Here is a 22746-nt window from a genome sequence, read left to right on the forward strand (position 1 = left end):
CAAGAATTCTCTTTTGATGGATAGTTCCACCTCAGCAATGTCTCATTCTCTGATCACCACTCTCGTGGAGTTGCATCATTGCACTCCTGTAAAGAGAAGACCAATGTCTTATCTCTCTACTCTTTCACTTTCTGTTTTTTTTTTTTTTTAATGATTTCAGGTTAATTTATACTGATAAGAGACAGTGTGTGTATATATATATTTACATATTTAGTCGCTTATTTTGTCTTCAGTTCATTTTATGAAAATTTTTATGATTTTGTGGCGTAACAATGTTACAAGTTGTCACAAGTTCAAGTTCATAAAACATCATATTAAGAAATAATAATGCTTTTAAGTGGTAATAATTCCTTTAAATCTCTGAAAGATTACGATAATTTAAAGCATATAGTAACAGCTAGGGAATAAGATATGCACTTATATTATATATATATATATATATATATGTCTTGGAAATATGCACTAACATTTAAAAGTCTTGGATCAGGAATAAAAAGCTTTTGTAAAATCACAGGAATAAATTACATTTTAAAATATATTCAAATAGAAAACAGATATTTTACATAGTAAAAATATTTTGAAATTTTACTGTACTTTGGATCAAATAAATGCAGGCTTGATGAGCAGAAGAGACTTCTTTAAAAACATTGAAAATCTCACTGTTCAAAAACTTTTGACTGGTAGTGTAAATTACAAATAGAGATCTTGAGATTCTGTATTCTGGTCTTACTCCTGCATACTGATTGCAGGCCGCAGTCTCTAAACCCTCACCTACACCTTCTCCTAAAGTCCAAACTGTGGGCTCCAGGACTGGATCTGCTGGAACGACAGGAGTGAAGCCCACAGATCCTCTGAAAGACAAGGCCCAGGTACACTAATGCAGAGCATTAATGGGCGTTTGGCTTCTTTATCCATCTTCTTCTGCAAACATGACTTAATCAACTTGCCATTTTTGTGATATCATCTTCTCCATGCCATTTAATGCTGCTGTTACTTCAAGAATTCTCCTTTGATGGATAGTTCCACCTCAGCAATGTCTCATTCTCTGATCACCACTCTCGTGGCGTTTATCTTTTAAACATTTGTGGGGAGTTGCATCATTGTACTCCTGTAAAGAGAAGACCAATGTCTTATCTCTCTCTTCTTTCACTTTATGGTTTTGCTTTGGCTCACAATTGCTCAGTTCTGTGCATAAACTAGGTGTTAATGCTTGAATATGTGGTGCGTATGCTCCTGATAGAGTACAACCATTCCTTTGACCAAACTGGGACCTGCTAAGGTGGATCCGGCTGTTGTGAAGCCCTCAGCCCCGGCCGGCGCCCAAAAGCAGGCAAGCGCTCAAAAGGTACTTATGGAATGACAGAGGAACATCGGGAGTGCATCAAAATACATCAGCATTGTTATTTTACCCTCACATTCTTATGTTAAAGGTGCAAATGAAAGACATTTCTGCCTGAAAAAGCACCCAGAGTATCTTAATGGATTTTTAAAGAACTTTTGGGGGATTTATTTTTAACTAGCTGCTACCACTAAGTCTAAACTCAACAACATTTTTGGTCCAGATAGCACATGTACACTAGCAAGAAAACGTTAGAAAGACTGTGAATCATCTGGAAAACATTGTGCTCTATTTTAAGCATTGTATTTGTGTGCACAAGCAGTTGTTAATTTATTTTATGCAAATTAATTTTAGTCAATTTATACTGATAAGAGACGGTGTATATTTCAGGTCCTGAAACTGGTCTCCATTTCTTGTAGGTTTTTCATAATATTTAATCAAATTTTTTGTTCCTCCATGTAGTCACAAGTTCATAAAATGTCATATTAAGAAATAATAATATTTATTTTAAGTGGTAATTATGCTTTCAAACCTCTGAAAGATTAAGATAATTTGAAGCTAAAAATATATATATATAAGTAACAGCTAGGGAATGGCATATGTGCTAACATTAGATCAGAAATAAAAAGCTTTTGTAACACCATTCAAAATCTTGGGGTCAGTATCATTTTTTTTAAATAGAAATTACAGAAATGAATACTTATATTTAGCAAGGATGCTGTAAATTCATCAAAAGGTATGATAAAACAGATAAATGCTGTTCTTCTGAACTTTCTATTCATCAAAGAAACCTGAAAAAATTATTCTCAGCTGTTTTCAACATCATTTTTTACTTTTTGAAAATATTAGTATGATTTCCGAAGGACCATGTGACTGGAGTATCCAAAAAAAATTCAGCTTTGAAATGATAGAAATAAATTACATTTTAAAATATATTCAATTAGAAAAGTTATTTTTTGAATTAGCAAAAATATTTCACAATTTTACAGTTTTTGCTGTACTTTAATAAATAAATGCAAGCTTGGTGAGCAGAAGAAACCTTGCTGTTCACAAACTTTTGACTGGTAGTGTACAGCCGTGGCCAAAAGTTTTGAGAATGACACAAATATTAGTTTTCACAAAGTTTGCTGCTAAACTGCTTTTAGATCTTTGTTTCAGTTGTTTCTGTGATGTACTGAAATATAAATACAAGCACTTCATACATTTCAAAGGGTTTTATCGACAATTACATGACATTTATGCAAAGAGTCAGTATTTGCAGTGTTGGCCCTTCTTTTTCAGGACCTCTGCAATTCGACTGGGCATGCTCTCAATCAACTTCTGGGCCAAATCCTGACTGATAGATAGCAACCCATTCTTTCATAATCACTTCTTGGAGTTTGTCAGAATTAGTGGGTTTTTGTTTGTCCACCCGCCTCTTGAGGATTGACCACAAGTTTTAAGATCTGGGGAGTTTCCAGGCCATGGACCCAAAATTTCAACGTTTTGGTCCCCGAGCCAATTAGTTATCACTTTTGCTTTATGGCACGGTGCTCAATTGTGCTGGAAAATGCATTGTTCTTCACCAAACTGTTGTTGGATTGTTGGAAGAAGTTGCTGTTGGAGGGTGTTTTGGTACCATTCTTTATTCATGGCTGTGTTTTTGGGCAAAATTGTGAGTGAGCCCACTCCCTTGGATGAGAAGCAACCCCACACATGAATGGTCTCAGGATGCTACTGTTGGCATGACACAGGACTGATGGTAGCGCTCACCTTTTCTTCTCCGGACAAGCCTTTTTCCAGATGCCCCAAACAATCGGAAAGAGGCTTCATCGGAGAATATGACTTTGCCCCAGTCCTCAGCAGTCCATTCGCCATACTTTTTGCAGAAGATCAATCTGTCCCTGATGTTTTTTTTGGAGAGAAGTGGCTTCTTTGCTGCCCTTCTTGACACCAGGCCATCTTCCAAAAGTCTTGGCCTCACTGTGCGTGCAGATGCGCTCACACCTGCCTGCTGCCATTCCTGAGCAAGCTCTGCACTGGTGGCACTCCGATCCCGCAGCTGAATCCTCTTTAGGAGACCATCCTGGCGCTTGCTGGACTTTCTTGGATGCCCTGAAGCCTTCTTAACAATGCAGTGGAAAGTTAATTTTCATGGTAAAGAAGGACTATGCAATTCGTCTGATCACTCTTCATAACATTCTGGAGTATATGCAAATTGCTATTATAAAAACTTAAGCAGCAACTTTTCCAATTTCCAATATTTATGTAATTCTCAACTTTTGGCCACGACTGTATATTACAAACAAATTTCTATTCTTTAAAGAATCCTGACAAAAGTTGAATAGTTTCCAATGTTTTCAGCAGTAATAATAAGAAATGTTTCTTAAACAGCAAATCAGCATATTAGAATGATTTCTGAAGGATCATTTGACACTGAAGACGAGTAATGATGCTGAAAATTCTGCTTTATGTCAGAAATAATTTTACACAATTTTGCAGTTTTTAATATTTAACCTATCAACCCAAAACTTTCAAATGATACTCTACTGAAAAATCCTTGCAGAGGAAAATATGTCTGATACCTGGGAATGATCAAGTAGGGTAGTGCACTGCAGATATGTCAGTATAATAAAAGTATTTTGCTTTGTGCTACAGGTGCAGACTGAAGTGGGTCCTCCAGGAGCTAAAGTCAGTACGGAGGTGAGTTTACATGCTGACTTTATCTTTGTGGTTTCTGTTGTGTGATTATCAAATTCTCGATGTGCTAAAAACATCCCACTGAGTTTATTTTTATGTGTATGTATGTATGTATGTATGTATGTAGGAGTTAGATCCATTTGATGTCCTGTCTGGCACATTACCATCATCGCAACCTGTGGCTCCTAAAGGCCCAGTATTCACTGGGCCAGAAGTCAAAGAGGTACAGCATGGGTGTAGATATTTGACTGATATATATGTAAAACCTAAGCATCCTAGCATGTGTTTGTGAATGCTGATTATTTAACTGCCTGTGTATTTCTACATGTGTGTGTTTTCTAACAAAGTGTATTGCATGTCTCAGCCAAATGTTAAGCCAGAGAAAGGTGTTCTGTGTGGTGAGAGAGATGACACATTGCCACCCGGATACAGACGAGCAGACCTGGTCAGTTGGAGATTGTGCATATTCTTAACCCTTTCTATTTTCTGTTCCTTTCATCTTCTTAGTAGTTAAAGTGACAGTTCAATCAAAAAAGGTACATTGTTTCAAACCTAAAAAAAAGCATAATAAAAGTAGTCTAAAGAAGGGCTTGTGGGATAAAGAAGGGATATTAGAAGTCTTCTGAAGCCATACTGTCTTTTTTAGAGTGAACTCTCTTCTCTCTCTTCACATTTCTGATTTGTTTCGCTGTTCATAATGCCTCCTTGAAAGCTGCCTTTTTAATTATAGCTGTTGTGTGAAAGTCTTTTAGAGTCTGTTTTCATCTAATTTAAAGCATTGTTTTTCGCATGTTTTTCAGTCACTTATTTAGTCAGCTTTGAGTCTGACCATTGTTAATTTGTCCATTCAGGAAAAGAAAACACCTGCCGGAGTTCCTGAAAAGCCTAAAGATGTTCCCAAGGTAGGAGAATTGTGGAGGCCTTTTACTGTCAGTGTGTTTTGTGTTGTTTTTAGCCCCTTTCTAATCATGTGACTCACATTCTTGTACTGTAGTTCACACACACTTATAAAGTCTCCAGTGTTTACTTGCCGACTTCCCAACACCACATTAGCATTTTTTCTTTTTTATTATGGTTGCACTGTTATTGCCTCTTTCTCATTGCATTCTCCTTGTCTACTTAACAAAGTTACATATGCATTTGTTCTTACTTTCAAAGTAATGGTGAATAATTTATGCATATACAGGCTCTGTTTTATGCATGATTTATCCAGCATCAATCTGCAATGCATGTAGTATTTGTTAACAATTATTATAGGGGTGCATGGTTATTCAGTTTTCATTTAAAATGTATATACAGTTAAAGTCAAAAGTTTACATACACCTTGCAGATTCTGCAAAATGTTCATTTTATCAAACCAAAATAAGAGGGATCATACAAAATGCATGTTATTTTTTAATTAGTACTGACCTGAATAAGATATTTCATATAAAAGATGTTTACATATAGTCCACAAGAGAAAATAACAAAATATAAAATATAAAAATGACCCTGTTCAAAAGTTTACATACACTTGATTCTTAATACTGTTATGTTACCTGAATTATCCACAGCTGTGTTTTTTGTGTAGTGCTAGTTGTTCCTGAGTCCCTTGTTTGTCCTAAACGGTTAAACTGCTTGCTGTTCTTCATAAAAACCTTTCAGTTTTTCAAAACTTTGTGTATTTGAACCCTTTCAAAAAATGACTGTATGATTTTTAAGATCCATCTTTTCACACTGAGGACAACTGAGGGACTCAAATGCAACTATTACAGAAGGTAATAGCTCACTGATGCTTCAGAAGGAAAAAAAGATGCATTTCACGGGGGTGAAAACTTTTTGAATTTGAAGATCAGGGTAAATGTAACTTATTTTATCTTCTGGGGAATATGTAATTTTTCTTCTGTAGCTTCTGAAGGGCAGTACCAAATATAAAATACATTATATGTAGGCAAAATAAGAAAGATTTACACATCCTTATTCCAATCAAAAATTTTCACCCCCTGGCTCTTAATGAATCATATTTCCTTCTGAAGCATCAGTGAGCGTTTTAACCTTCTGTAATAGTTGCATATGAGTGTCTCAGTTGTAAAAAATATGATCCCTATTTCTATGCACACAATATGCACGTTTAGTGAATAAGGCCAAAAGTTTACCGTCACACTCAGTCATACTGTCATGCATGACTTGTTTGTGAGACATTTGACATCTCACTGAGATTCACTCACGTCTTTGCATTATTCATGCTTCTTTCTATCTGTATTTTGGTGCCAAGTATTTCGCTTGTTCTAAGGGTGTTGGCTAGCAAACATAAGCGAATACAGTCCATCACTCATTCACTTTCAGCTCACTGTTGCCCAATCATCATGTGCACACATACACTCATCTAACCTGTGCTGTCTTTTACTCAGTATGCAATACAAGTTTTCTGTAAGTTTTCTCAGAATATTATAATCACCTTCTCAACATTAAATACAGCTTTTCAGATTGTTTTGCCCTGATTGTTCAAAGAAACCTCAGCTTTTTCAGCTGGTCGTTGTTTTATAAGTTATGTGTGAGAGCAGCGTGTTATTAATGTCGAACTCTTGGTATGTAGAGGGTGTGTCTGTACTTTTCCTGCCAGGGCGCATGCTGTTTGTTATTACCTCAAAATTAAGTTTGGCGCTCCCTCTAATGGCCATACCTAGAATTACATTAGACATTTTTGTCTAAGTTCAGTATTTATTTTTCAATTATTTTTTTATTCACGTGTTCTTGTTTGTTTTCTAAAAGCCTATAAGCGACGACGATGCGCTGGAGTCCCTCTCAGCTGGGTTTGTGTCTTCAGCTCCAGCTCTTAAGAAGACAGATGTGGTGAGGATCTTGACAACAGCTTATCTATTTGCTCAAAGGAGAAGTTCACTTCCAGAACAAAAATTTACAGATAATTTACTCACCCCCTTGCCATCCAAGATGTTCATGTCTTTCTTTCTTCAGTCGATAAAGTATTTCAGGATTTCTCTTCATATAGTGGACTTTAATGGTGCCTGCGAGTTTGAACTTCCAAAATGCAGTTTAAATGCAGCTTCAAAAGGATCCCAGTCGAGGAAGAAGGGTCTTATCTAGACAAATTGACAATTTATATACTTCATAATCTCAAATCCTCGTCTTGTCTAGCTCTGCGTGAACTCAAACTTCAAAATCGCCCTACATTGCTGCAGAAGTACCGACCCAGTGTTTACAAAGTAAACTTGCAAAGCAGATCAACCAAAAAGGTAAAACAGTGATGTAAGATAATTTTGAAGTTGGAGAAGAAAATGAGTAGGGAGTTTTCCGACATAGCTGTCTTGAACCGGAATACACAGAGTTCACGCAGAGCTAGACAAGCATTTAGGTTAAAATGTATATTATTATTATTTATTTTTTTTTCTGAAAATTACGATAGTTTTGCTAGATAAGCTTCTTCATCAGCTGGGATTGTTTAGAGCCCTTTGAAGCTGCATCTAAACTGCATTTTGGAAGTTTAAACTCGCAGGCACCATTGAAGTCCACTATATGAAGAGAAATCCTGAAATGTTTTCCTCCAAAAACATGATTTCTTATAGAGAAAGAAGGAAAAAACATGTTTGATGACAAGGGGGTAAGTAAATTCTGTAATTTTTCGTTCTGGAAGTGAACTTCTCCTTTAAACGTTTTTTTCATGCTATGCACAGACCTAGCGTTATATAATTATCCTTTTGCAATGGAATTTTATTTAAATATATTTTTTATGTATAAAAACCTACTTGTTCTCATAAAAGAAAAATAGTATAAATGTGTATAACATTTTATATCGAAAATATTTGCTTTTTTAAAATAAATTTGACATTTTAAATAAATACAATTTTAATTAAATTAATTAACTGTATACCCCAGCACCCTTTTCCGTCCCACTTTGAAAACCCCTGGTTTAAGACATATTAAACTGTTCAGTTGTATATGCATAGTCTTGACTTAATACAAAGTTTTTTTTCATCATATATTTATTTGCTGTTTTTCAGAAAACTGAAACGATAGGAGCAACCGATGTTCGTTCAGCAGGCCTCTCCAACTTTGCTCCCCCTCCACCTTCTCAGCAGGTAACAGCATTTAAAAACACTAAAACATTATTTAACCCTTTCCAAAAAACTAAACATGTCTTTCTCTACTTGAGCAGAAACAACCAACAACATCTCAACCTGCTACTGTAGCCAAATCGCCTGCTCCACCAGCTGACAAGAAACCCAGGATGGATACGCCTGCACAACCCGCTAAACCAAAGAAGGATGAGGTCAATAAAAAAACCCTTATCAAATGAATACTTTAATGAAATAATATTCATTACATATCTTAAAGGGATGATTCATCCAAAAATTAAAATCCTGTGTTTAATTACTCACCCTCATGTCATTCCAAATCTAAGACAATCATTCATCTTCGGAACGTGAATTCTGAACCCAAGGGTCCTACCACATTCAAGGCCCAAGATACCAAGAACATCAACCAAATAAATCACTGACATCACACAGACTAATTTGTCGATGTTCTTGGTACCTTTCTGGACCCTAGCTATCTATGGAGGGTCGGAAAGCTCTTGGATTTCATCAAAAATATCTTAATTTGTGTTCCGAAGATGAAAAAAGGTCTTATGGGTTTGGAACGACATGAGGGTGAGTAATTAATGACAGAATTTTCATTTTTGGGTGAACTCTGTGTTGTAGATCAGTCAACATATTTTAATTATAAAAAACTGAAATTGTGTTCATTTTCTCTTTCTCTTTTTCTTCCAGACGGACATGTCGCTGGACGCTCTCAGCGCTTTGGGTGACACACTGGGTGCTCCAGAACCACCCAAAAAATCACCTGAACTCAAGCCAGGGCAGATAGTTGATGTAAGACTTTTTTATTTATATTTCATATATGTATGCATAATATATATGCATTTATCTTTTTAATAATTTACGTATTTTTGAACAGGAAAAGAAACAGAAATCAGAAAAGGGTGTTCTTGTTGGAGAGAGAGAAGACACAATACCACCAGGATACAGATTGACAGAGGAAGAGCTCAAGAAATATCCTCCTCCAGCGAAAGAGGTCAGACATCGAATACAATATACATTTCAGATAAATGTCTTCTGTTATTATTTTAATACTTTACATACATTGAGAATGTTGATTTTAAGTTGTTACAATGGTGTGTTGTGATCGACTATTGCCACTGGATGCTGTGTTCTGATCAAATGCATGTCTTTCTCAGCCTTCACTGAGCACAGATGATGCACTGGACTTACTTTCTGGAGGTTTCGAAGAGCCCGTGGCAGCACCTGTCGTCAAGGCCGCTGTTCCTCCTGCACAGGTGAAATTTTATAGTATTTTTAATAAATATGAGACGTCATCAGAGCAATATTATACCATGTATAATGTGCATTCAGATAGTTAAACACTTAATTTGTTTAATCAGGAAAAGAAAAAAACAGAAGTGGTTCCCGAAAAGACTAAAGATGTTCCAAAGGTAGGAAAGATGTTTCTCCTCAAAGTAGTTATTTTTAAAATAACGTTTGTTAAAGAAGTAAACTTTCAGAACAAAAATGTAAAGATAATTTACTCACCCCTTGTCATCCATAATGTTCATGTCTTTATTTCTTCGGTCAATAGGAAATTGTTTTTTGAGGAAACCATTTCAGGATATCTCTTCATATAGTTGACTTCTGTAATGCCTGCGAGTTTGAATTTTCAAAATGCAGTTTAAATGCAGCTTCAAAGGGCTCTAAACGATCCCAGCCGAGGAAGAAGGGTCTTATCTAGCGAAACGATCTGTTATTTTCTAAACAAATTGACAATTTATATACTTTTTAACCTCAAATGCTCATCTTGTCTAGCTCTGTGAAAACTCTGCGTATTCCTGTTCAAGATAGTTAGGGTATGTCAAAAAACTCCCATCTCATTTTCTCCTCCAACTTCAAAATCGTCCTACATTGTTACAAAAGTATCGACCCAGTGTTTACAAAGTGAACAAACAAACACCCTTTACAACAGATAAAACAGAAAATGAGAGTTTTTCGACCTATGCGAAATGTCTTGAACCATAATAAACAGGGTTTACACAGAGCTAGACAAGACCAACATTTAAGGTTAAAAAGTATATAAATTGTAATTCTTCTTTTTAGAAATGACAGGTTATTTCGCTAGGTCCTCAGCTGCGATGGTTTAGAGACATTTGAAGCTGCATTTTGGAAGTTCAAACTCGCAGGCACCATTAAAGTCCATTTATATAGAGACAAATCCTGAAATGATTTCCTCAAAAAAAAAAAAAAAACAGTTTCTTTATGACTGAAGAAAGAACATCTTGGATGACAAGGGGTTGAGTACATTATCTGTAAATTTTTGTTCCGAAAGTGAAATAATTCTTTAAGTGTGAGTATTTTTTGGGTGAACTATTCCTTTAAAGCTTCTCTAAAGGTGATTAAGCATTATGTAGGTTTAAGCATGGAAATAGTTGTTTAACCACTAGCCATTTTTCAAATCAGGATACAAAGAAACCTGCTGGGGTTCCTGAGAAGACTAAAGATGTTTCCAAGGTAGGACAGTCATGGAGGCCTTTTATTTTGACTGGCTAACTGGATATCACTTTTGGCTACGTACCAAATCAGTAAATGCACATGAAATATTGATTCAATTTGAAATTGCTTTATTATAGGATAAGAACTCAGAGTGATACAAGAGACATTTGAGAAATATGTTAGTAGTGCAATATAGCACACATGATAGAATTATAGTTGTTTATTCCAGAATGCTTTGTAATAATGCAAATAATTTTGTGTCATTGCTTTGCTTGCACACATTAACCTGGTTTCTTCTTGTTTTTCTAATCATCTTTTAGGCTAAAGCGGATAATTTATCAGCACTGGATGCTTTGGCAGGTGATTTTGTGGCTCCAGCACAGTCTGCATCTAAGGTTGGTTATATTGCTTGATTGTATTTGTGTTATTATTGCACTCAGTGCAGTAATTCCTGTATTTGTTTGCACTCAGAAGATAATTTTCTATTCTATTCCAATCTGTTCTTGTGTGCTGTAGGTTTCTTCAAGTGCTCCTAAAACTCTCCCTCCACAAGCATCACAGTCAGATGAGGTATTGCAAATACTGGACAAAAATTGTATACATATAAGTCACAAAAATATGAAATTGGTCATACTAAGTACTTGTTTGAACCGATGTTCATCTTTTTGTACCCTATATGTTTTTATTTGCTGTCTATTTCTGTGTAGGATGCTCTCAGCGCTCTGGGCGACACACTGAGTGCTCCAGAGCCACCCAAAAAACAACCTGAACTTAACCCCAAGGACATTGTTAATGTAATAATCCTGCACTTCCCTTGTTTCTGATTTACAAATATAAATGTGGCATAGATTGCTAAACGTCATTGCTACATTTGTAATAGCTGAATGTTTTTTGAGCAGGAGAAAGATGCGACCTCAAAGAAGGGAGTTCGAGTTGGAGAGAGAGAAGACACGCTCCCACCAGATTACCGATTCACAGAGGAAGAGCTCAAGAAATATCCTCCTCCTGCGAAAGAGGTCAGACATCGAATACAAACATTTCCGATTAATGTCTTGTATTATGATTTTAATACTTTACATTTATTGAGAATGTTGATTTATGTGAGCTGAAATTAGTTTGAGTTGAGTAATAATCGTGTGTTGTTATTGGCTGCTGTCACTTGATGCTGTGTTCTGATTGGTGGATGTCTTTCTCAGCCCTCACTGAGCACAGACGATGCACTGGACTTACTTTCTGGAGGTTTTGAGGAGCCCGCGGCAGCACCTGCCGTCAAGGCTTCTGCTCCTCCTGCACAGGTAATAATTACAATCATTTTCATTCAAATGAAACACCATAAGAGCAATATCATGTAATATAATGCTCATGATGTGCATTCAGATAGTTTAACACTGTTAATTTGTTTCAAAAGAAGAAACCTGAAGTGGTTCCCGGAAAGACTAAAGATGTTCCAAAGGTAGGAAAGATGTTTCTCCTCAAAGTAGTCATTTTAGAACTTTTATTAACAAGATAATATTAATAGACATTCAGTTGTTTAACCACTCATTTTTAAATCAGGACACAAAGAAATCTGCTGGGGTTCCCGAGACAACTAAAACTGTTCCCAAGCACTGTAAAAAGTTTTCACCAGTTTCAACTTAAAGACTTAAGTTTAGCAGCTGCCTTAAAATCAACTTAAGTCATTTCAACTCAAAAGTTAAATCAACTCATTTTTATTGTAATAAGTTAAAATGACTTGTTTTAAGCTGATTTAACTTAAAATGTTTAACTACTTGGTGTCTTTTGTTGTAAAAGGGATAGTTCACACAAAAATGAGAGTTCTGTCATTATTTACTCACCCCTGAAATTTTCCGAGCCTATATAAATTAGTTTCTTCTGTTAAATATAAAATATTTTGAGTTTTTTTTCCATACTATGGAAGTTTTCTGTTTTAATATATTTTAGCATACTAATGTGCTCATCTAGTGCTGAATAAACATTTTTTTTTATAATTATCACTATCATTATCATCATTGTTGAAAATGGTTGTGCTACCTAATAGTACAGAACAGCATTTCTTTAAAATATAAATCTTTTGTAACATTATAAATGTCTTTACTGTCATTTAAATGTATCATTTTCTTAAAAAAAAAATAGTGCTTACCTGAAACCGTTGAATGGTAGTATGTTTAATTTTAATATCTCAGTGTTAATTTAAATCTCTCTCATCTTTTTTTTCTCACTGCTCTGAAGGCTTCAGATTCCGATTTGGCTTTAGATGCTCTTGCAGGTGATTTTGTCGCTCCTTGTTCTGCGTCTAAAGTTCAGTCTGCTGTCTCTGGCCCCCCACATGCTGACAGACAGGTAAGTGTCCAATTTATCTTTATTTGCACATACACTGACAGTCAGATTTATTATTATTTTTTTAAAGTCTTTTTTGCTCACCAAGCCTGCATTTATTTGATTCAAAGTACAGCAAAAGCAATAAAATTTTGAAATATTTTTACTATTTAAAATACCTCTTTTCTATTCGAATATATTTTAAATGTAATTTATTCCTGTGATTTCAAAGCTGAATTTTTAACATCATTACTCCAGTCACATGATCCTTCAGAAATCAATCTAATATTCTGATTTTCTGCTTAAAAACATTTTTTATTATTATTGTTGTTATTATTATTATCATCATTATTATGTTGAAAACAGATGAGTAGGGCTGTGCAATATATCGAAATATCACAATATGCATATCGCTATAGCTTGCAGTATTTAGGGCCATGAACAAAAGAAAATTACTCACTGCTCTTTCCTAAATAACTTTTGTAGCTTAAATAAGAATCAGTGAATTCATAGAGTAAAGACCAAGCAGTGTTTTATTTTGTGTTATATTTTCTTTGATTACACTAATGATTACACTTTTAATCATTGCAAGGGTACTTTCTTCTCACAAAAAGTGAAACAAGAATGCTAGTTATATTAGAATCAGAATGAGCTTTATTCGCCAAGTGTGCGCAAACACAATGAATTTTTAAATACAAATAACCATATATATATATATATATATATATATATATATATTAGTGGTGGGCCGTTATCGGCGTTAACGTGCTGCGTTAACGTGAAACTCTTATCGCGCGATAAAAAAAATATCGCCGTTAATCTATTCTCAAATTTGGGTTGGGAGCTGGGTCTAAACTACGCAAGCTATGATGACTTTCACCTTGATAGTTTAACGCGGATGTATACCGAAGACTATAGAATATGGTCGCGCGTTTAAGTCTCCTCCGCCAAAACACAGATGGGATCACGTCGTCCTCCATTCATAAAAACCGAATCTACTATAGCGAAATGCCACGTAAATTCGTCGTTTTTTGGATTCATAAATCAAATGTTGGTCAGTCACTTAATTCAAATCGCGATATGGACTAGTGTATGTGAAAACTGAAATGCAAAAAGACCGTTTTAATATGAATCCGATATGTTCCGTTTGCCTAGCTGTATGTATGAATGATGGAGACGAGCTTTTACTACACGCATACTGAAACACACGTGACGCTCCCGGTAATTTTTGGCATTTTCATCTCACATGAACAGAAACTCAATCTCCAAAACTGCTGTAAGTGTCACTTTTACCGTTTCATTTGAGAAAACTAGCATCATATCATACTGTATGACACAGAAACTTCACGGCAACCTGTCAAAATAAAAGTACGGTGTAACATGTAATGGGCTGGGTAGGTGTTGACGTTAAAAAAATAAAAAAAAAAATCTAATATGTAGAAAAAATTATTTCATTGTTAGTTAGTTAGTAAACACAAGTACATCTAATTGAACATAATTTATTTTCATCAACAAATTATCATAGAACAGCTTTATGAGCTTTATGATCCATTCTCAAAGACTTTAAGTCATTATTTGGGTAGCACACATATTCTGAATGCCTTCAGCAGAATTCAAATTAGCCATTTTAATCTAGATTAATCTAGATTAATTCCAAGATTTAATCTAGATTAATCTAGATTAAAAAAATTAATCTATGCCCACCCCTAATATATATATATATATATATATATATATGACACCAGATAGTTTTGGAAGTTCACAGAACTGCATAAAACTGTTTAATCTGAGCTTGTGGCACTGTAAGCATTATCATATTGCATATTTAATATCGCATTATTTAATGAGTTATTCCACATCACATTTTTCTTCAATATCGCACAGCCCTACAGCTGAGATTTTTTTTGTCAGGTTTCTTTAATGAATAGAAAGTTCAGAAGAACAGCATTTATTCGAAATAATAGAAATCTTTTGTAATGTTATAAATGTTTTACCATCACTTTTGATCAATTTAAAGCATCCTTGATAAATAAAAGTATTTCTGTAATTTCTTTCCCAAAAAAATTATACTTTGATAGCTTTTGAATGGTATAGTGTATAATGTTACAAAAGCTTTTTATTTCAGATTAATGCTGACCTTTGGATCTTTCTAATCATCAAATAATTCTGAAAGAATATGCTCAACTGTTTTAAATACTGATAATAATAATAAAAATGGCTCTTGAGCAGCAAATCAGAATATTAGAATGATTTCTGAAGGATGATGTGACACTGAAAACTAGAGTAATGATGCTAAAAATTCAGCTTTGCATTACAGGAATAAATTACATTTGATAATATATTTAATATTTATATATATTTAATGTTTATATATATTTAAATAGAAACCAGGTATTTTAAATTGTAGTAATATTTAACGATATTACTGTTTTTGCTCTACTTCGAATCAAATGATGACTTGGAGTCAAAAAGAGACTTCTATTAAAAACAAAAAATCTTACTGTTCAAAAACTTTTGACTGGTAGTGTTATACATTTTCAGACTTTCACTCTATACTGACTTTCTCTTGTACTGTTCGTTGAAGTTGTCAGAAGATACCTCATCAGCTTTGGATGCCCTCTCAGACACTCTAGGAGACATTAAACCAGCCCCTGAGCCTGCCCCTGTCCCGCCTAAAAATGTTGTTAAGGTAAAAGCATTTATTGATATGTGAAAAGCGCCACCAAACCTGGTGCTTCCTGCCTTTGTGTGGTGTCTGCCACTCTGCATAAATGGGCTGTAGTTAATTTTAATCAAGGGTTCTAATTATTTGTTTGGCAAAATGCTCATTGTACATGCAAATATTTGCATGTGCTGCTTTAGTTACATCAGCTAAATCAATTTAACTCCACCTAAAGAGAAGGTGAAATTAGTCCTGTAAACTAAATGATGACAGTACTATATCCTTAAGTTATCACCTTAATCTTCCCAACAGGAAAAGGATGTAGTGGAGGAGAGAGTGAGCAAACCAGGTGAGAGAGACGACACCCTTCCACCGGACCATCGGTTCACAGAGGAAGAGCGCAAGGTGACTTGATTTTCCAACATGTTTCCATACCAATGGATCATTCATATACAATTAAAACTAATGATTTGACAAATTTTCTTTGGTCTTCACCCCAGGCATTTGAAGCAGCAAAACAGAAAGGTGCCAAACCAAAGCAGGTACTTCATTAAAAAGATTATTTAATACAGTTTTATATACACCATATAAGTGACCCTAGACCAAAAAAATCAGCCCTAAGGGTCAATTATTTTGAAATTGAGATTTATACATCAATAGAAAGCTTATTTATTCAGCTTTCAGATAATGTATTGTTTGTTAAGATATGAAATCGCTTTTAAAGGTGTCCAAATAAAGTTCTTAGCAATGCATATTACTAATTGAAAATTAAGTTTTGATATATTTATGGTAGGAAATGTACAAAATATCTTCATGGAACACTATCTTTACTTAATATCCTAATTATTCTTGGCATAAAAGAAGAATCGATCATTTTGACCCATACAATGTATGTTGGCTATTGCTTCAAAACGTTTAACAGTCTGTCTGTTTATTTCTCAGGCATCAATTGATGACACAACGGCCCTCGACCTGCTGTCTAGTGATTTTTCTACAGCACAGCCTGTGAAACCCTCTGCAACTGATGCCCAACGCTTCACCCCTGAACCACAACCTCCAACATTTTTGGTACCACAAACAAACCTGTAAAAGTAACATCCCTCTAAATTCTTTACACAAATTCTATTTAACTTCTTTGTCTTTGTTTACAGGCATCAGGTCCAGTTTTTGACCAGCTGGCAGAAAAAGTGATTCCCAACCTGACTGACAAAGCCAAAGAAAGCAAACCAAAGGTAAAAAACAGAATCTAATAAGTCAAGGGAGATAATAAAAAGTAGGATAAACTTATGCATACTCATTTCTGAAAAAGCACCAGGTTTTCCCCCAGACCCGTAATATTAGTTCAAACTGGTTTATATCAAGGGTCTCTGTCTGATTACAGGGAAAGGGTGCAAAACCAAAGTCTAAACCAAAGGTAGGTTGATTAGAAATGAAAAGCATGACTTTGGTTCTTATACTGCAGCTTTGGCTCATGAACTGCAGCATGGAGAAACACAAACTCAAACACCATTCTATTGGCTGAACCACAAGTACATGGCTGTTTAAACTCTGTGGCCGGTCTGTTACTCAAATGCTTTGCATTTACAGCATACAGAATTCACTATCACTCCTTGCGTCCACAGGGTGGTGCTCTGCCACAAAGCTGCTTTTCTATTTCTCAGCCACGTGCTTGAATCAAATGATTGTGTACTTGGTTTGCATGTGTTAAAATTCTGATTTTTGTTTTTCTTAGAAACAGACAGTAGAAGACTCATCAGCCACGGATAAGCTGCCCGGGAAACCGAGCTCAGATGTGGTGCCTTCATCTTCCGGCAAGAGCGGAAACAGATAGATCGCACGTCAGTATCTTGACAAACCTCTTTGAATTTACTTTATATTTTTATGATATATTTATACTGCCGTTCAAAGGTTTTGGTGACAGTATGTTGTTTTTGTTTTGTTTTTTTTCTTAAGAAATTAATACTTATATTTGGCCAGGATGCATTAAATTGATTAGAAAGTAATTTGTATTTCAAATTAATGCTGTTTTTTTGTTCATCAATCAATTCTGAAAAAAAAATTAAACATTGCTAAAAATGAATTTTTCTTGAAAAGGAAATCAGCATATTAGAATGATTTCTGAAAAATCATGTGACACTAAATACTGGAGTCATGATGCTAAAAATTCAGCTTTGCATCACAGGAATAAATTGCATTTGATATATTAAAACAGAAACCAGATATTTGTAGTAATATTACTGTTTCTAGGTGTATTTTGGCCTTCATAAACTTCATACTGACTCCCAACTTTTGAGCCGGAGTGTATATGAAGTCAAAAGTTTACCTACACCTTGCAGAATCTGCAAAATGTTAATTAAATTTACCAAAATAAGAGGGATTATACAAAATGCATGGTCTTTTCTGATTTAGTACTCACCTGAATAAGATATTTCACAAGATGTTTACTTATAGTCCACAAGAGAAAATAATAGTTTAATTTTTTGTAATGACCCCTTTCAAAAGTTTGATTTTGAATACTGTGCTTTGTTTTAGTTTAGTGATAATTGTTCATGAGTCCCTTGTTTGTCCTGAACAGTTAAATTTCCTGCTGTTCTTCAGAAAAGTCCTCCAGGTCTCACAAATTCTTTGGTTTTTAAGCTATTTTATGTATGTGAACCCTTTCCAACAATGACTATGATTTTGATATCCATCTTTTCACACTGAGGGACTTATATACTTCAGAAGGAAACATGATTTCATTGGAGGGTAAAAACATTTTGAAATTGAAGATCAGGGTAAATTTAACTTTTGTTTCTCAGAAACATGAAAGTATCTTCTGTAGCTTCTGAAGGGCAAACTCAATAAAACCAAAATATGTTATTCAGGCAAAATAAGACAAATGTACACATCTTCATTCTGTTCAAAAGTTTTCACCCCCGGCTATTAATGCATCATGTTTCCTTTTGGAGCATCAGTGAGTGTTTGAACCTTCTGTAATAGTTGCATATGAGTCCCTCAGTTGTCCTCAGTGTCAAAACATAGATCTCTAAATCATAGAGTCATTTTTTTGAAAGGGTTCAAATACACAAACGCTGAAAAACCAAAGAATTTGTGAGACTTGAAGGATTTGTCTGAAGAATAGCAGTTAGTTTAACAACTATCATAAACAAAACACAGCTGTGGATCATTCAGGTAACACAGTATTAAGAATCAAATGTATGTAAACATTTGAACTGTGTCATTTTTATAAATTCAACTATTATTTTTCTTTTGTGGACTACATGTAAAACTCTTATGTGAAATACCTTATTCAGGTCAGTACTAAATAAAAAAAAAACACCATTTTGTATGATCCCTCTTATTTTGCTAAACTAATTAACATTTTGCAGATTCTGCAAGGTGTATGTAAACTTTTGACCTCAACTGTATATTTTATTTATTATATTGAAATCCATCCTATTAAAGTTTATCCATGTATTTATTTTTCAGATTCATGGCGTTTCTCTTCATCCCTAAGTCAAGAAACTATTAAAGGGAGCTGCTCGGACAAGAAATATATTATATGGTGGACACGGAATGGAATTAAATGAAAAAATTATAACTGCACAGAGACACTTAAACGTGTTTTTTTTTCAGAGTCCCCCTCTTCTTTTCTCCTAAAGCAAAGCAACGATAAATATAACAGTCTTTTATCTCTTTGTGAGTGATAGAACATGTATATACAGAAAAGATGTTTACATCAAGTGCATGTATTGTTCTATTTACAGTTGTCTATTTTGGTGTGGCCTTGTGATATAATTTTCCTCACAGTAAAAAAAAAAAATATTATGCCATATACATTTTTTTTCTCTTTACTGGGGGTCTCTCTACAGTCTTCCTGTTCACAGAGATGACAGTCTGTTGCTGTTTGAGGATCTATTGAGACACTAGTGTACAGAGATGCCGTAGCTTATGAAATAATCGTTTACAGTACAGGAATTGCAGTAGATGACCGTGATTATGCCTTTTTGAATGCTGTTGAATGTCTGTATAATGATACAAGTTAAAAAAAGGTTTGTATGGGAGGTGTGTTTTTTTTTCTTTGTAGTTCGTTTCCTGAAGTGCACTTACAAGGATGCTCTCGAGAATAACTGTAAAATAATATTGCAAACACTAAACGCCCCATGTGCCTGTTTTAATCACAAAAGCATTGAAAAATAACTTGCACACCATACTGTTAAAGTGTTCTCCATTTGATTTTAGAGGTGAAATTAGATTTTTTTTTTTTTTTAGCTTAAGCTCAAGGTGTTAAATGTATTTCAGAACCACTAATAAGTTGGCAGGTGTTGCATTAGATGTGGTGGGCAAAGTCAGAATCTTTCACTTTCAGTTTAAGTCACTTGTGTTGGTTTTAAGGGCAACCGCAACGTTGCCGTTTTGCTTAACGTCAGGGCCTTCTTGTTTGATGCTTTTAAATGTTCAAATGGCTGATGATAGAAACCAAAATATGACCTTTAAACCCAAGTGTTTTCCGTAGTTTTTGGTAATGAAATGTTGAACAGATTCAGACGGGTTTTCCTAGAGCGATCTAAGACGTTGTGTACTAGTCATTGTGACAGGACGGTATTTTCAAGAAGGGATTTTTACTCTTAAAAAAATAAAAACAACTTGTTTTGTTAGTCTGAAATGTTCTGTTCTTAAAATCTTTATGCAAATAAAGATGTAATGATAATAGGGGCTCAGATATTTTATTTTTTGGGTGTGTGTTTACAGAGAATGATAATAGTTTCTAAAATGCTTATTAAAATGAAATTCAAACTGACTAGTCCATCTTTATGTACTGAAAGATCACAAAGTTACAAAGAAAATGCAAAAAAGAACTACAGCATCTGCAAAATAAGAGGAATCATACAAAATGCATGTTATTTTGCACTGACCTAAATGAGATGTTTCACATAAAAGATGTTTATGAGTTGTTCATGAGTCCCTTGTTTGCACTGAACAGTTAAACTGCCTGCTGTTCTACAGAAAAATTCATCAGGTCCCATAAATTCTTTGTTTTGTTTTTTTTAGCGTTTTTGTGTATTTGAACCCCTTTCAACAAAGTATATGAATACTCATATACTCATTACTCATATGCAACTATTACAGAAGGTTCAAATGCTCACTGATGCTCCAGAAAGAAAAACAATGCATTAGTAGATGGGGTCAAAACCTTTTAAATTTGAAGATAAGGGAAAATAAAACTTATTTTGTCTTCTGGAAAACATGGAAGTATCTTCTGTAGCTTCTAAAAGACAGCACTAAATGGGGAAAAAAGATATATCTAGGCAAAACATTTCTGTTCAAAAGTTTTCACCCCCTGGCTCTTAATGCTTTGTTTTTTTCTACCGGAGCATCAGTGAGCATTTGAACCTTCTGTAATAGTTGCATCTGAGTCTCTCAGTTGTCCTCAGTGTGAAAAGAGATCTCAAAATCACACAGTCCTTGTTGGAAAGGCTTCAAATACATAAAAATGCTGAAACATCAACCAGTTTAACTGTTCAGGAGAAACAAGGGACTAAAAAAATCTGCTGTGGATCATTCAGGTAACAACACCGTATTAAGAATCAAGTATATGTAAACTTTTGACCTGTGTTGTTTTTATAAATTCAAATATTATTCTTGTGGACTGTATGTAAACATATTTCATGTGAAATATCTTATTCAGGTCAGTGCTAAATAAAAAATAAACATGCATTTTGTAAAATGTTAACATTCTGCAAGGAGTATGTAAACTTTTGACTACAACTGTATAAGAATTAGAACACATTCATTTAAAAGATACACAAAGGCTCTGTAGAATGAATAGTCATAAAAGGTAAACAGATTTTAATGTCTGCATATTGAGAATTGGATGAAATCTTTAAGCAGGACTGGACTTTGTGTCTGAAGCTATAAAGGAGTGTCGAGCAGTTTAGCATTGTCAGCAGGTGTGGTTTGAGGTCTGAAAAGGAGATATTGAGATTGTTGAACAGAAACCGAACTGTGCCATCATTCACTTTCACTGTTCAACAAAAACAAAAATCTTCAAAAGTGTGCTGCATGTTAAATTTGACCAAAGCACAAGACTACTTACTGTTGTATATGATTGTGGGAACATTGACTTGTTCTGAAGTCTGGAACAAAACAAGAATGGAAAAAAAAAAAGAGATTTGTTGTTAAAGGGGACATCGGATGCAAAACTCACTTTTATGTGGTGTTTGCATATAAATGTGTTCAGCAGTGTAAGGACACAACCACCCTACAACAATGCAAAAAAACCCATTTACTCCATTTTTTTTAATCTCTGTAAAACTAAAAAGTCTCATTTTTCAAGCCGTTTTGATTTTCTGAGCAGTATGATGACATAATATGACTGCTGACAGACTGTCCCATATTAGCATATTTCCACCCTTTTACATTTTCTCCACACTCATGCAGCTGTAGCAACAACGTCTCATAAGCAATGCAGGTATTTTGTAGTTGGATGTAAAAGTAAATGTAAGGGTTTTTATTTTCTCCCAACATCGAAACCACTAAGGACACAGTGGATTAGTTTTTGTTTTTGATGGTATTGTGCCACCGAATACATAAAAGAAAACAGAAGAGAGGAGCGGGGTGAGCAGTAGCTCATTATTATTTAAAGAGACATGCACCGAAATGGCTCGCTGTGGACAGAGTGTTATTGACAATGTAAAAATGGTGTTGTTTTACATTAACATTGAGTAATTTTAACCTTTTAACCAAAGTCTTTTGTAGAGATTCCAAGAAGACCCGAAAGGATCATACCAATGTCCCCTTTAAATTTAACTAAAATTTTGTAAAAAAAAAAAATTTAAAATATTTTTTTATTAAAAAACACTGCAATTCTTCACAAGTGTGTCAGAATTTTGTCAGATTACAACCAAGTATTTGGTTTATATGAATGTAAATATATTCATGATATATGCAAATATATGTGGTGCAACTGCCCACAATAGCTTGCATGTTAGAAAAATTATATGGTCTATATATAACCAATTTAAAAAACTGTAACACTGTTGCAATTTGTGTGATTTAAAAGGTGGAAGTGACTTACGGCTGCAGAACAAAATTGTGATGATCAGCAAAATGAGGAGAAGAGCACAACCACAGAACAGAGATGAGAATATCCAAGAGTCACAGCAGGTAAATTTGAGTTCCGGGTCTGTGAACATATATACAATCTGATCACTACAACACTGATTTATATACTC

General features: G+C 34.6%; 1 protein-coding gene across 12 annotated transcripts in view; it reads left to right on the forward strand.

Moving 5' to 3' along the window:
• Positions 1 to 20222, forward strand: part of cast (calpastatin) — a 49195-nt gene extending 28973 nt beyond the window's left edge. For 8 of the 12 annotated variants that reach the window (XM_073824407.1, XM_073824413.1, XM_073824408.1 and 5 more), the window contains 29 exons: positions 750 to 869; positions 1241 to 1345; positions 3977 to 4021; positions 4146 to 4241; positions 4383 to 4463; positions 4870 to 4920; positions 6770 to 6850; positions 8017 to 8094; positions 8172 to 8285; positions 8785 to 8886; positions 8972 to 9088; positions 9252 to 9350; positions 9456 to 9506; positions 10522 to 10572; positions 10875 to 10949; positions 11071 to 11124; positions 11262 to 11348; positions 11454 to 11570; positions 11751 to 11849; positions 11963 to 12007; positions 12784 to 12894; positions 15455 to 15559; positions 15845 to 15937; positions 16033 to 16074; positions 16475 to 16600; positions 16684 to 16764; positions 16914 to 16946; positions 17265 to 17370; positions 19001 to 20222. In XM_073824407.1, the coding sequence (XP_073680508.1) occupies positions 750 to 869; positions 1241 to 1345; positions 3977 to 4021; positions 4146 to 4241; positions 4383 to 4463; positions 4870 to 4920; positions 6770 to 6850; positions 8017 to 8094; positions 8172 to 8285; positions 8785 to 8886; positions 8972 to 9088; positions 9252 to 9350; positions 9456 to 9506; positions 10522 to 10572; positions 10875 to 10949; positions 11071 to 11124; positions 11262 to 11348; positions 11454 to 11570; positions 11751 to 11849; positions 11963 to 12007; positions 12784 to 12894; positions 15455 to 15559; positions 15845 to 15937; positions 16033 to 16074; positions 16475 to 16600; positions 16684 to 16764; positions 16914 to 16946; positions 17265 to 17363 (2358 nt within the window). In that variant the 3' untranslated portion in view covers positions 17364 to 17370; positions 19001 to 20222. The remainder of the gene's footprint in view (positions 1 to 749; positions 870 to 1240; positions 1346 to 3976; positions 4022 to 4145; positions 4242 to 4382; positions 4464 to 4869; positions 4921 to 6769; positions 6851 to 8016; positions 8095 to 8171; positions 8286 to 8784; positions 8887 to 8971; positions 9089 to 9251; positions 9351 to 9455; positions 9507 to 10521; positions 10573 to 10874; positions 10950 to 11070; positions 11125 to 11261; positions 11349 to 11453; positions 11571 to 11750; positions 11850 to 11962; positions 12008 to 12783; positions 12895 to 15454; positions 15560 to 15844; positions 15938 to 16032; positions 16075 to 16474; positions 16601 to 16683; positions 16765 to 16913; positions 16947 to 17264; positions 17371 to 19000) is intronic. The other 4 variants (XM_073824417.1, XM_073824418.1, XM_073824411.1 and 1 more) reach the window with 3 other exon arrangements.
• The last annotated feature ends 2524 nt before the right edge of the window (positions 20223 to 22746 follow it).

Source organism: Garra rufa, chromosome 19, assembly GCF_049309525.1.
Source record: "Garra rufa chromosome 19, GarRuf1.0, whole genome shotgun sequence".
In the NCBI taxonomy this organism is placed as follows: domain Eukaryota; kingdom Metazoa; phylum Chordata; class Actinopteri; order Cypriniformes; family Cyprinidae; genus Garra; species Garra rufa.